At 36.7% G+C, this 15,000-nt stretch overlaps 1 protein-coding gene across 1 annotated transcript in view; it reads left to right on the top strand.

Annotated features, from left to right (window-relative positions):
- Nucleotides 1-14,619, top strand: part of Rab3-GAP (Rab3 GTPase activating protein) — a 21,850-nt gene extending 7,231 nt beyond the window's left edge. Inside the window, exons 5-26 of the mRNA XM_086556136.1 lie at nt 1-17; nt 984-1,188; nt 1,403-1,579; nt 1,874-2,024; nt 2,575-2,664; nt 3,170-3,309; nt 3,866-4,034; nt 4,310-4,444; nt 4,719-4,954; nt 5,477-5,628; nt 5,723-5,821; nt 6,354-6,507; nt 7,756-7,947; nt 8,247-8,654; nt 9,175-9,387; nt 10,779-10,952; nt 11,397-11,578; nt 11,839-12,057; nt 12,251-12,400; nt 12,557-12,682; nt 13,004-13,156; nt 13,773-14,619. The exon at nt 1-17 is cut by the window's left edge and continues 107 nt beyond it. Coding sequence (XP_086412262.1) covers nt 1-17; nt 984-1,188; nt 1,403-1,579; nt 1,874-2,024; nt 2,575-2,664; nt 3,170-3,309; nt 3,866-4,034; nt 4,310-4,444; nt 4,719-4,954; nt 5,477-5,628; nt 5,723-5,821; nt 6,354-6,507; nt 7,756-7,947; nt 8,247-8,654; nt 9,175-9,387; nt 10,779-10,952; nt 11,397-11,578; nt 11,839-12,057; nt 12,251-12,400; nt 12,557-12,682; nt 13,004-13,156; nt 13,773-13,940 — 3,710 coding nt within the window. The 3' untranslated portion in view covers nt 13,941-14,619. The remainder of the gene's footprint in view (nt 18-983; nt 1,189-1,402; nt 1,580-1,873; nt 2,025-2,574; nt 2,665-3,169; nt 3,310-3,865; nt 4,035-4,309; nt 4,445-4,718; nt 4,955-5,476; nt 5,629-5,722; nt 5,822-6,353; nt 6,508-7,755; nt 7,948-8,246; nt 8,655-9,174; nt 9,388-10,778; nt 10,953-11,396; nt 11,579-11,838; nt 12,058-12,250; nt 12,401-12,556; nt 12,683-13,003; nt 13,157-13,772) is intronic.
- Nucleotides 14,620-15,000: the final 381 nt, after the last annotated feature.

Below are 15,000 nucleotides of genomic sequence, written 5' to 3'. Positions count from 1 at the left end.
TGGCTATGTACACTGAAGTATGTGGTTCGCTGCATAATGTAGATTTCATTTGAATTATAGCCTTTTCATCAATGTGTGTCAGAGTAACCAGTAACAGTAATAAGAGACAAATTATTGATGATATCTAGTGTAAGATGGTTGATAGATAGTTCACTGGTGCAACTAGGATTGAAGTGTGTTTTAACTGCATTTAGACCTTTCTTTATAAGCTCTGAGTGGTGACTATATATATCTATCTATCTATCGATCTAACTATCTCTCTCTATATATACATATATATATATATAATATATATATATATATATATATATATATATATATATATATATATATATATATATATATATATATATATATATATAGATATATATATATATATGTATGTATATATATATACATATATATATATATGTATATATATATATATATATATATATATATATATATATATATATATATATATATATATATATATATATATATATATATATATATATATATACATACATACATACATACATACATACATACATACATACATACATACATACGTACGAACTTACATACTTACATACATACATACATACATACTTACTTACTTACTTACTTACTTACTTACTTACATACATACATACATACATACATACATACATACATACATACATACATACATACATACATACATACATACATACATACATACATACATACATACATACATACATACATACGTACATACATACATACATACATACATATACACATATATACATATATACATATATATTTATATATATATATATATGTACATACACATATATAAATATATACATACACACATACACACACACACACACACACACACACACACACACACACACACACACACACACACACACACACACACACACACACACACACACACACATAATTGCATTAGCCAGAAGTTTAATTAATTAATTAGTTACTGTATATTTTTACAGTCTGGACTGGTCCTTCTCTCACAAATCTTTGAAGAAGGGGCGGTTTTGAGTCTGAAGTGCCGCACCATGACAGATGGGAACAGGGCAGTTCTCTCGCAGGATACAAGTGAGGAGCTCGTCATTCTCTACCCAAGGTCTATAACCACCATCGACGGATTTTCTCTCTTCCAAACTCTCCGAGGCTGCAGAAATCAGGTTGCTAAAGGTATTTCACCATTGCTTGATTTCTGTCTTTTCGGCACTTGTCAGTCAGCTAGTGACAGTGCTAAGGTGTCATTTATATGGTAAGCTTTGTGAAGAAGTAGAAATGCACTTTTGGAGTATCTATGAATTATTAATGAATATAAGTGACCAGTACAAGGTATATTTCACAGACAAAAGCTTCAATTTCATAATGGCTTAAATTTTTACCAAAACAGCTGCAGCCAGTGGAGGAGAGAATGTAAGTGTCCCCCCCTTGGGATATAAGAAATGGGGTCTGGTGGATCAGGGAATGGTCATGGATTGTGCCGCGCCAGGAGTCACGCCACCGCATCTCTACGACCACCTGGCGCAGACTTCACTCGCCAAGGGCCTCAATCATGTGGTGTCTTCCGGTAAGTGTTGGAAAGAGGTGTTTTTTTATTCAGTACGAGATCACCTTTCAGAATTCTGCCTTGAGCTGTATTTTCTGTTTTGATCATTTTCCAATCATAGCTTTAATTGGTGTTCACACCAGCTGGTCACTGCCTCAGCTTACAAATATCCCAGGACGTTTGTCAGATATTAGCCATCAGAAGTACTGTTTCTATAATGAAGTCACCTCATACTACATGGTGTATGGAGATTACAAGAGAAGAATTATCACCTAATCCGTTTGGTAACAAGAAGGTTTATTTCCACTCCCACAGGTGTACCTGCATCTTCACTCCTTCTCACTGTTGGACGGGTTCCATATGTTGGTTTTCTGTATGCCCAGGAAGGCTCAGCTCCTCCATTTGTTGCAGATGTTGCCCTCCTTTATGCAAGCAAGTTGAAGGATGCACTTGTTTCAGCTGCCAGGTATGTGAATGCATGCATTGTCCTAGTCTTTCATCCGTGTTTACTTTTTGCCTTATCAAAAATGTCATTACTATTTTATTTATTCTATCAAGTCTTATTAATTTTAGGGAAAATTAAATGGAAATTATTTGTACATTTTGTGAAAGGACTTGTCTATAAATAACCCTTTTTTATTACGACTGTTATTCAACCTATAATTATCTACATGTATATCATACCATTCTTATCCCACTAGATCCATGATTATGTATATCTTAGTTTTGTCAGATTTTCAGTATCATAATGTTGCTTGCTCTTATTTTTTAATCTTAAACATTAGAACTGAATGAACATTCTTTTTTGCCAGTTCCCTTGACTTTGTTTACTAACCCTTCTATTCTTTTATCAAGTAAATAAGATCAATGATATTGACAAGGTAGATTTGAGTCAATAAAGATATTCTGAAAATATACATAGAGCCTTGACAGTATTTGTGAGCATCTTACATTATTATTGATTTTATATATTCTGATATTTTTACACTGGTGAAGTAATTTCTCTTCTGTTTCAGTGGTTGGTTATTTGGAAGAGGAAAAAGTAAGGAGACAGAGAAGTCGAAGGAGAAACCTAAAATTGAACCTGCAACACCATTGCCGTACAAGTAAGTGCAATCTGGGCAAGGAGAGAGGTGCGATTTGTGTATTTTTGAAATGTGATCGGGTACTAGTAATTGTTAATGATTTTATTTGTAAATCATGTATTTAAAAAGTGTAATGATTACGTGGTTGTAAATGGGACACTGATATATGTTTGTCTTTAACACTCAAATGCTTTACATCATAAGTGCAGGTATTTCTTTATGTCATGGAAGATGAAGTAGTCATGAGACTGTACAATTAGGAGGGCTTTTTAAGAAATGTCAGCTGATCACAAAGAAAGTTAAGAGATACATATCATTTATTTTGATAAGACTGGAAATGATGAGATGAGAATGGTTTTATTTTGTTCACTTTATTTAACAAAAAACAATCATTATGGTTTGTCTTGTTTTGCAAGTAACTTATCATGGTTTGTCTTGTTTTGTAAGTATCTCATTGTGATTTGTCTTGTATTATAAGCAACTCAGAGAAGGATTATAACCCAAGATATCATCATTTCATTTTCAGATGGTCTATTCCTGACAAAAGAAGAACAGGCCTGTCAATGAGTGTGGCCCCCGGACGGAGACTAGCTGCTGTCACAGATGACTTTGGACGCGTGACTCTTGTCGACGTACAAAGAGGAGTTGCTTTGCGTATGTGGAAAGGTAATGGAATGTGCAGACAATAATAGAAGCTATTTGCATGTATTGTATGGATATCTTGCAAATTATATATTTATGTATGTATACACACACACTATATATTATCATTTAGAGCAGTGGTTCTTAAACTTTTCGACTGCTTCTCCCATGACCTTCAGGTCACATCTATACCTCCCCCCCACATATAACCTAATAAGCACACACCTCTGTTTTGGTATAGGACTGAATTCAAAACAGTTATTCTGATGATATAGATACATTAATCAAATAAAATATAGTTAACCCATTTACACCAGGGCTATTCCAGCTCTAAATGGTCAGAATGCCGGGGTATTCGAATGCATAAGCCTAACGCCTTGGGATTCTCGGGTGCACTAGCCGCGAGCAAGAATTGTACGCCCGATCACCCGGCGCGCCAGCCTTGACTAAATATCTCGTCGCCGGTGTCTGACCCAAAAACCACTGAATGTGATAGCAAGTCAACAGGCGCGAATGGGTTAAGTAAACAATTTTATCTATTAGCATCGAAGAATAAGATTAAAAGTTAAATATCTTCCAGGTTATAGAGATGCAGATTGTGGATGGCTGGAAGTTGAGGGCGAGTGGGGGGGCATGAAGAGGCAAGTCGCGTTCTTGCTCATATACGCACCGAGACGAGGCCTGCTGGAGGTGTGGACCCCGCAGCAAGGGCCAAGAGTTGCTGCATTTAATGTGCCAAAACATTCAAGGTAATTGGTGTAAAGAGACTGTATTTCTTCCATTTTATTTTACTTGTTTATTTATTTATTTTTTTAGCTGGATGTATGTATTTCATATGTCTTTGTATTGTCTTTCTGTCATTACTGATTACTTTTTGCTCTGGATATAACTTTTTTTTTTTTTTTATATGATGCAGAAAATATCTAATGAACAATGTTCTTTTCTTTCTTCCTTCCTTATTTTCAATATTTCAAAATTCTCAACTTCAACATTAATTAAGAAAAATGTATTTATTCCCTTACAGGTTATTATACACTCCACACACCCTGCTTGGTGTGAATAGTGTGAGAGGTGTGCGATGTAAGGTCTTCCCTGTGCTTTTTGTGACACCCGACGGGCAAATAAGTGAAATCACTGTTCCCTTCCACTTGGCGTTAGGGTGAGTATTGTTGATAGATTTTTGGTTGTGGTTTTGTGATATTTATATGTATATGTATGTAGATAGAGATGGATATATAGATGTTTGTATATTTCTTCTAATTATTATTTTCCCTTTATTTTATCTTCTCCCACTCTTCCTTATCCTCTTCTTTCTCTTCCTCCTCCTCATCCTTCCTCTTCCTTACCTTTCTCCTTTTCACAGCACTTTTAATAAATAAATGACAGCATATGTACAGTATTACTAACATGCATCATATCCCTTTGTATTTAAGAGGCAAGACGAGCAAGCGAGCGCGAGACCTTCACCTTCTGAAGACCCTCAAGTCTCACCTGCGGAACAACAGCGAGGAAGAGGTGCTGAAGACCGTCTCGGAGATAAAGACGTCGGGCGTCCGGAAGCAGGCAGTCCAGGCCCTGATCCAGTCGCAGCACCTAACCTCGTCACTGCTCCAGGGGCTGCTGGATATCTTTTTACCCGTTTACTGTCCTGGCGTAGGAGAGGATAAAGGTGCGAGCGGGTTTTCTTCTTCCATTGGACAGGTAGTCCGTCTGTGAATAAAAGAAGTAGAAGAAAGATTGTCATAAATTTGTTCATATGTGATTATGCATTTTTCTTTGGAATTACATATGAAGCAAAGGACATTTAGATTATTTATTCTCTCTTCTTCTCTTTTGTCTCATAGATTTCATCCTTGGAGCTTAACTGTTAGGTATAAAATATGTAGGTTAGGAAAGTGGACACTGCATAAAAGATCACTGAGAAGTGAGAGAGTGAAAATGGAAAGAAAAATTAATACAGAAATATCAAATTTAGAATATAATGTTTTATGCTTCACTATTATCCCTGATGATACATAGCTAAGGCTCCCTCCATTGATGGATTCTATAGAATCTGTTGTTACAGTTGTTAAAGTTCATACAATGATCAATATTAATGATAAATCACTCTTTACAATTAATAAGACAATTAGCGTTATCTTTTTAAAATCCAAATACAGTAGCTTTACTTTACACTAACCATCAACTTCAGATGACACCACGCAGAGCCAGGATCATGAGAGCCGTCTCCTGGGCCAGCAACTTCTGCGGTTGAAACAGTTGTTGCAGCTCTACATGGTGTTGGTGGAGCTCCACACGAGCAGAGAAGCTTCACCAGACCCAGATGATGGAACATTAGTGTTGGTGAGCATAGAGCTTTTTCCTTATCATTTACCTGTGCGCTAGAACACAATAACAACAGAAAAATGATGATCACCTATTTTCGCAATTTTTCCAGGAATTAGCGAGACTTCTGGTTTTGACTCCGGAAGAAACCAAATCATTCCTTTCCACCTTTGAGCATTACGGAAACTCCAAGACTACGAATTCAAAGAAGGTAAGCTTTTCTCTAGCGTAGTAATGGGGATCAGTGTAATAGGATGAGCTATACCTTGTAGAACAGAAACAGAATTTCAGTTCCATAAAAACAGCTATCGTAAATCATTTTCCATTTTGTTGCCAGACTTTTTTTTTAGGATTCTAATGACAAGTTTAGGCATTATCTGGAAGATTTGTCCCATTGCTTTTTTTTTAAGATTATGGCCATTAGAGATAGCATAGCAGTAACTATAGTTCATTCCTACAGACAAGGCTATGAGTATTTGGAACTGTCGTAAAGTATTACTTGTTGAATTAGCATGGTTCTGGTGTGACTTAAAAGAAAATCTACCATGTATAACAAATATGTTTATTGTTTACAATTAATTTTACTTATAGAGTATTTCTCATGGACTATCATTATTGTTTACAATTAATTTTACTTATAGAGTATTTCTCATAGACTACCACTGTTTGCTGAGAGTTTTTGCCTGAAACTGTGTTTGTGCTGATTTACCAGAAGTGCAGTATATTCTTTTTCCGCCCCGCAGGTCAGATTTTCCGATTCGTCGGTGAATTTTAGCGTAGGTTCTTTTATCCGATGCTGGGATGTAACGGTAGGAACTTTAGTGAAGGATTCAGCTAACAGAACGCTCCCTGTTAACATGAAAGAGGATATTCAGCAAGAAAAGCTTATAAGATTGGGTAAGTGTCTGTTGTTAGAAATTTTTATTTTCCCTTAAAAGAAATGAAATTGTAAATTAAAACTGGTCATATTTTTATTTTATTTAGCAAAGTAAAAATTGGCTTGGAGGTGCTAAAAGATTAAAAATATTTTGTAATCTGAAATATATATATATATATATATATATATATATATATATATATATATATATATTTATTTATATATATATATAGATAAGTGTGTGTGTGTGTGGGTGTGTGTATGTATGTATGTAATGTATGTATATATGTATGTATGTATGTATGTATAAATAATATGTATATGTATATTATAATATATAATATATATATATATGTATATATATATATATATATATATATATATATATATATATATATATATATATATATATATATATATATATATATAATAAAGTTTTTTATTGACATAAGATGAAACAGACAGACTCAGTAAGCTAAGAATAGTATTTACCACACTCAATATGGTTTGTCTTTTAAGTAGAGCTATGAATATGGGTTCTGATTATGCAAATGCAGTGTGCAAGTGATGATGTGACACTTCAACAACATGTAAAAAGAGGTAACTTAGAGATTGTTATTTTAGGGTTGTTTAAGAGGTGATAGTAGAGAAGTAGTCCATATATCAATACATTAATTAAACCTTTGGAATATTTGAATTCCATTATGAAGACTATCTTTTCAACTTGTGTTTAATAAGCCATGAAATTATTATTACTAATTAAACACTGGGATGTATGATCTTTCCTTCATTTGACTCATTTGCTGGTTCTCTGTCTGATGTCTCAGTCTAGTTGTGATAAAATAAGGCATGAGAGATAAAGTTATCATAAATACTTCTAGGATGGGCCACTTCTTGAGATGCTCGACCTAGGCTGAGTATCTCAAGATGTATGTGTTTTCCATTATTTCTGAGACTAATAGCATGATATATGAGTCTATATATGATATGTTAGCAAAGTGATGCCCATTAGCATTTGGTATGATAGGGCAACATAACTGAGGAAATAAAAAGCTTGTGATTTCAACATAAGGAGAAATACTGTATGGAATTGTAAACCAAGCTAGAAAAACATGCACATAGCAGGGGAGTTCAGGAACTTCAAGAATTGTTGGAAAATCCTGTGCTGAATTTTTTTTATACATATTCTGTAATTGTAGAGAAGCACTTCCATTGCATTATGATAAAGTGATGATGCTTTTTTAAACATTTCTCCCTTGCTCTTCCAGGTGAATTCTTATATGGCTGGGCTTGGCACAGTGAAAGCATGAAGAAGTTCAGTCAAGCCATTGAAGAAAGTGGGAGCAATTTAGAGTCATTGCTACACGTTGCACTGCTTCACTGGTCCCTGTGTTGCAGTCCAGATACGGTGTCAGCCCTTCATCTAGGCACAATATTTTACTGTCTCTCAACTTTAGCAGGTGAGAACTACTGGCTACATGTGTACTATGGTTGAAAAGCTTTGTTTGTTGAAACTGTCTGCATTTTAGTTCAGATGATGGTAGAAATTAATTTTATGGCATTGACTCTCTCCCAGTGTAATTTTTGTTAGTGCATTATTCAGCAATTGGTTTGTTTCAAGTTTTTGTGACTAGAGAGTATGATTAGATTGAACTATAAGATTATTATAGGAGCATATAGAGAGTATGATTAGATTGAACTATAAGATTATTATAGGAGCATAAATGTTTATAAATTGTCAATATCATTCTACCTCCAGGAGAGAAGGTGCTCTGTGATATTGGCCAGCTTAGTCCGTGGTGGAACACAGTAAGGGACAAGTTAGTGGCCTCCACTCAACCCTACCAGGCTTACATCGCGGCTCTCCTGTGCCGAGGCGTCCATGCCAACCTTGAAGCACAAATGCATTCCATGGCGACGGAAAACGCACTGCACCTGAAAAGAGAGATTATTAAAACCAATTCGGAGGACCGTAAGGACGAGAAATACTTGTCTCTGAACGACTGGGAAGGTCTCTCGATGGAGATGGTGGAATGGAATTTGGTGATTGGCCAGTTAGAGTGTCTTCTGCCCCTGAATCAGTTCCTGTCACTTGTGCCGGAGAACGGCCCTCAGAGACAACCCAAACTTGAGGTGTCGGTGAAAGACCTGCTGGATAAAGGGAAAGGTAGGTTTTGATCACATACAGATTTTCTTTTGTCCTTTTCTTTTTTCTCTTTTCTTTTTTTTATTTTTTTTTTCTTTTTTTCTTTGTTTCTTTCTTTTCTGCTGCTATGGAAGTAGATTTTAAGATCTTAATTATTTCTTGAAGGAGACACTTATTGGAACTCAGCATTAGAATGGCCTTAACAATAGGTGATCACTTTTGTAAGTTCTGAAGAAATTCAGTAAAAAGGAGGTATTCTTCCCATTAGATAATGAACAAAATAAAGTAAAGGTTGCTCAGAAAGTGACTGAACATATAAATAAGTATAAAACTATATAATGCATATCTGTGTTTTAGAATAGGACATAGAAGCTTTATTTGTGTTACATAACAATATAGATATTTAAGATATTATTATCTAGATATAGATATTTAAGAATGAAATAAAAAATGATTATCTGTGCGCTTTCAGGATAGAATATGAAATAGAACCTTTATCTATGAGTCAGTATAAAGTATTGAATATTTATGCGTGTTTCAGGATATGTTGCTGAGCTGGTTGCGAACTGGTTCATTGGGTCTGGCATGAATCATGAGTGTGTAGTGCAACTTGTGCAACAGCAGGACGAGCTTAGAAGGCGTGAAAAGGAGGAATCAGAGAAGATGGATGACACTTCTGAGCAGATAGAGCAGATGGAAGTCACGTCCGAACCCGTTCCAGACGAATTGAAGCAGATTGATGGGAAAATATCTGGTATGTTTGAGAGAAGAGGAGGAGAAGGAGAAGGAGAAGGAGAAGGAGAAGGAGAAGGAGAAGGAGAAGGAGAAGGAGAAGGAGAAGGAGAAGGAGAAGGAGAAGGAGAAGGAGGAGGAGGAGGAGGAGGAGGAGGAGGAGGAGGAGGAGGAGAAGGAGGAGGAGGAGGAGGAGGAGGAGGAGGAGGAGGAGGAGGAGGAGGAGGAGGAGGAGGGAGGAGGAGGAGGGAGGAGGGAGGAGGGAGGAGGAAGAGGAAGAGGAGGAGGAGGAGGAGGAGGACACAAACAAAGAAGGAGTGGGAGGGATTGGAAATATGAGAGAAAGATCGAGTGAATGATACTTAACCCATTGCGTACGGGTGTCATGACATACATGACGTAGGAGCTTTGGCCTGACGACGGGCGTCATGACGTACACGACGGTCGGGGATTTTGGATCACTGTGCTATTTCATTTTGCTATGAAAAAGGAATGAGTGATGATGGCTACTGCAGTCCTAATTACTATAATTACCGTAATATCGTGCAAGCTTAACTTCCAAAACCTAGATGGCACCACTTTTTCCTAGCACCAGCAGGTGAGAGAGCCTTGAATGGCACCCATCCTCGGTCTCTAGCAAGCACTGTCTCTATAGAGCGATGGCACACACTAAGTTGATGAACCCTTGCTCTAAAGTACCGCCGATGAAGGATGTGCAGGCAGAACGAGAAGAGGAAGGTGACTCAATCCATACCCAGTGTCTAAAATGTGCTCCTGTGCCAATATGGATGTCTTTCACTGTGGCACTCACAGTCACAAGCACAGGTTTCATTCCTCTTCCCTACCTCTTCTTGTTATCTTTATTGTAGGTGGTTATATGTTTCGTATTCGTTCATGACAGCACAAAAATACGAAAAAATAAAGTTGCCTTTTGTCCTCCCATAAAACAGCAATACTTCTATCGCATTGAGTATAAAGAAAATAATGAGCTAATATGGATAACATACTACAATTTTAGTCAACTGCAGCACTGATAGAGCCTGTCATATGGCACATATAAGTCTCTAAACTCAATAAAACACACAAAAAAATAAAACACAAAAACCGCTCTAGTTTTACAATGAATGACTGAAAGAGATTGGGATGCTTCAAATTATATTGCTTCAAGCGGTCTCTCTCTCAAAGAAAACCTATCCTGGAGGCTGAGCAAGCAAATTTATCTCCGTCTGCAATGGGTTAAGTAAGAGTGCTTCTTGCATGGGTTTTTGCAACAGAGCAATTGGTTCTTAATGGCAAACTCTATTTAAATGGAATTAGAGATGTAGTTGATTTGCTTTCACTGGTCGTAGGAAAAATACATTTACTATCCCAATACTAAAACTTACTTTTTTTTTTCTCTTCCTATATTTTTAGAACTTCTAAGGAACGTCAGCAAGAAATTCCCAAATTCTGTGGCAGCCGACTCGGTCCTCACAAACATGAGTTGGGAGTTAGCTGCGGCCTGGAACAAGGCACGTGACGACACAAGCTTGATTTCTCAGGCTGTGAAGCTCATCAGCAGTATAAGGAATTCACACATTAGACATGGTAAAGGTTTTTGCTTCTGTTGGGATTTTGTTTCTATTTTTCCTTTTTTCTTTTTCTTTTTTTCTTTCTCTTTTATTCTAAGATTTTATTCAAGTGGACCAGGAACATTCAATCCTGTCATTTACGATACAGTTAGTTATATTTCTTCATTAGAAATCAGACATGAATGTCCTTTAACCCAAATCCTCCGGATGGCATGCAGTGAAGACAGCACCTTCCTGGCCCAAACTCCAGTAGTCATGTAAGGTGAAGGAACCCCAGGAATTTCTTCATCATCGGGCGTCATTCATGAGTATAAGAAACCCGATGAGAAGAGAGTTGTTTATACAACTGGTAGCCTCCCGGAAATGCATCGCACACCAGGGATCACTGACCCAGAGGATTTGGGTTAAAACATTTGTACTTTCTTCATCTCCTCTCCACTAACGATAGATAATCTCACAGGTGTTTCCCTGATGCTGTGGGAGACGTGGGTGAGCCAGTTTGTCCAGTTAACGACAAGCCTAATGGACAAGGTGGGAAGGATTCCCAAGGACAGGCTGTGTCGCAGGGATCTCGGTCTGGGGGAGCATAACCTGGCTCAGGTCCTACAAGCAGTCCTCACCCTCCTTGAGCAAATTATGGAAGTAAGTTTTAGGAGTATGTGTTCGGCAATTTTCTCTTTAGAAAAGTCGTTTTCATTGTAATGGGAGTGCTTGATTATGTAATGGATGGTTAGTTTCTCTTGTTGCATTTATAATTTGTAATTAGAGTTCATTAGAAAAATTCTTCTCCCAAACATTTATTTTATTAAAGATCTGAATCAATGGGGGAGTTACTAGAAATTTTCTTAGTATTCATGTATGATACTGAACGCATTCAATAGTCTTGTCTTTGTCTTGAACAGGCAAATGTAGTGTGTGAGGTGGAGAAGCCATTAGTCATTCCAGCTGACAGTTTTTGGAGTGGACAAGAAGGGTCGCCAGCCTTGGTGGAGCTGACAGTGATGCAGAAGATGACCTGTTATGACCTTGTGTACCAGCATTATCAGCTTGTGTCTGTCCTCTATCTAGTCACACAACATGGTCTAAAGTCTGTGAGGCCACTTACCTATTTTGATGGAAAGGTATGTGTGAAGGGGATTACATATTGCCACTTACCTTGATAAAGTTTTTGTATTTACTTACTGAAATTCATTCTACTGGATTTTGTTTTCTTTTCTTTATTCAATGATGCTCTGTAAGTATTATAATTAACACTTATTTACAGTACTTTACCTTAGCTGTTGGTTGTTCACAATTTCCTCGTTTTACACACAGGATCGGAGTGTCTTGTTCAAACCTCTAACCACCAGTTGGACCATCGGAGGCCACACTGACCCGACCGTTATAAAGGCTCGCTTAGCGCTCTTGTGCAGAGTGATTACAGCTGCTGTAACTTCACTACCAGATACTACAGAACATAAGCAGGTATATTGTAAAATATACCTGCACGTGCATTGATTTATATAGAAGATCCAAATGATTATGCAGTACTGTTATGAATTAATGTGATAATTTAGATTTGATTGCCTGTGCATATGGTATATATTATATAATTATATACAAAAATTCCTCATTTTTCAGGGAGATTCATTGAGTATTCGTCAGGCAATAGACCTTGGCAGAGCATGGGGAACGTCACTAGATGTTCTACACAGGCACCATATATGTGAACTCTACACTTCTGGACTCGATAAATTAGCAGAAGAGGTATGATTGATTATTTTGTGCATTTTGAAATTGAAGTTTTGTTTATACGTTTATTCGTACTTGTCTATTTATAGATTAAATCAAAACACTAAAATGCTTTTGACAAGTATGTCAATCCACAGGCCCTAAATAAATACATGTGTGAATGAATGATTTATATTGTCTTTTCTTCCAATTTTGACCAATATCTTCCTCTTTAGATTAGACGTAAATCAGGATCACACGGTATTTATATGCCACGTGAATGTTATGAGGAATCATCCAATTTCAGGTCTCGTGCCTAACCGCTCTTAATCACTTTATTCCCGGTTTCCTTCGCAGGAGCTGCCAACCATTAGCGATGCCCCGTTGTTAGGGTCACAGCTGGTTCTCATTGCCGGGCAGAGGCTTAACTACCAGCTGGAAAACTCCCCAAGGACAGCACACCATCTGGCCCTAACCTCCCCAACTATTACGGAATGGATCAAATCCTGTGTAAGTACTAGTGTAGCATGTAGTGTACGTGTATATCTTATTTAGCTTTGTGGTGATATTTGTCGTTCTGGTACTTGTGGTTCATTGCGGAATTAGACTGGTAGAATAGCTGGGGAAAAAAATAATATAGAGAGTTTTTTTTCTTTTCTCTCTCACAGTCTCTCTCCTCGTCTCTCTCTTCTCTCTCACAGTCTTTTTAGTCTCTCTCTCTCTCTCCTCTCTCTCTCTCTCTCTCTCTCTCTCTCTCTCTCTCCTTCTCTCTCTCTCTCTCTCCTCTCTCCTCGCCTTCTCTCTCTACATCATTCTCTCGTCTCTCATCTCCTCTCTCTCCTCTCTCAGCCTCCCATCTCTCTCTCTCCTCTCTCTCTCCTCTCTTCTCTCTACTCTTCCTCCTCTCTCTCTCGTCTCTTCTCCCTCTTCTCTTCTCTCTCTCTCCTCTTCTCTCTCTCTCTCTCTCTCTCTCTCTCTCTCTCTCTCTCTCTCTCTCTCTCTCTCTCTCTCTCTCTCTCTCTCTCTCTCTCTCTCTCTCTCTCTCTCTCTAGTTAATGGAATAATTTCAATAGAGTTATTTTCTATTGTCCTACATTAGTATAAGAATCTCCTTTCTCTTCACCAGGATGCTGGAAGTCTTCGATGCCCAGCTGTTCCCCTGGAATACACGGTGACGTTATTGACGCACGCTCTCAGTCTGTTGCCGGAAGATGCCCAGGAGCACAAAATGGCGACAGCCCTCTACGACACTCTCACAGCATTCGCAAACGACCAGAGTAATGCTGACAAGTAACCGAGCAGTTTGAGTTCATTTGTTCAGCAGTTTGGAAAGTCTTTCACCTACTATCTATATCCATTACAGTTTCTGCTTACATAGGTAATTTTGTTAGACATATGGTACTGTAATAGCAATTTGCTGTATTATATTCATTCATCATTTTTTTTTCTATTATTAAAGTCATCCCCATTGTCATACTTACGTTAGCATTTATGTGTTATTACTATTTATTAACTGTATATTCAGTTTGTACGTAATAATTTTCACCTGTTGGTAGCAGGGGTATATAAGCCAGTTCCTACCATGCTTTAAGCTCTATGTCAATGACTACGGTACATAAACTTATATATTTTAAAAAAGAATGAAATATCTATGCTTCAATTTTATGATTTTGTCATATCCACAACCATATTTATGAACACTTGTGAAGATTGTTTTGTGTAAAAATCACTTGGTTCAATTATCAGTACATATTATTCACCCCCAGAAATATGGTATAAATGTAAATTAAGCCTCAAATTGGTTTGTTATGATATTATCTGACAATAAAAATGTTTCTAGTTTCATCGTGAAAATGTTATTTCAAGTCTATTCTTGTTATGGTTGAAATATTGTTCATTGTTTTCGATATATAAAACTAGAAATATGATTTTAATATTTGATATTCAATAAATCTATTCCTTGCTAGAGCCTACCAGTTGTTTCATTTATCAGGAAGAAAATATGAAAGGAAAGATCAAAATAGAAGAACATGAAAAATAAAAGGAATAAGATATATCAGCTCAAGTAATGTAAAGTTGTAATAAGTATATAAATTAAATTTGATAATATTTGAAGTAGATATAATACATAAACATCATTCTCAGAACTGCACAAATGCAAGCAATATGCATTTATAATATATATATATAAATATGATATAATAAACATACAATGATAACATTAAATAAAAGCATTATGATAAGTGCAGAAGTGTAAGTGATATGCAATCATGATATGATTTTGATTTTATATAAGCATATAAGATTAAAAAAACAAACATTTTAAGTGCATCAGTACAAACAACATGCATTTA

Source organism: Penaeus japonicus, unplaced genomic scaffold, assembly GCF_977035675.1.
Source record: "Penaeus japonicus unplaced genomic scaffold, GWHDUDI00000001_assembly GWHDUDI00000031, whole genome shotgun sequence".
NCBI lineage: Eukaryota > Metazoa > Arthropoda > Malacostraca > Decapoda > Penaeidae > Penaeus > Penaeus japonicus.
The sequence above is the reverse complement of the archived record's forward strand: the minus strand, read 5'-3'. Positions and strand labels throughout refer to the sequence as shown.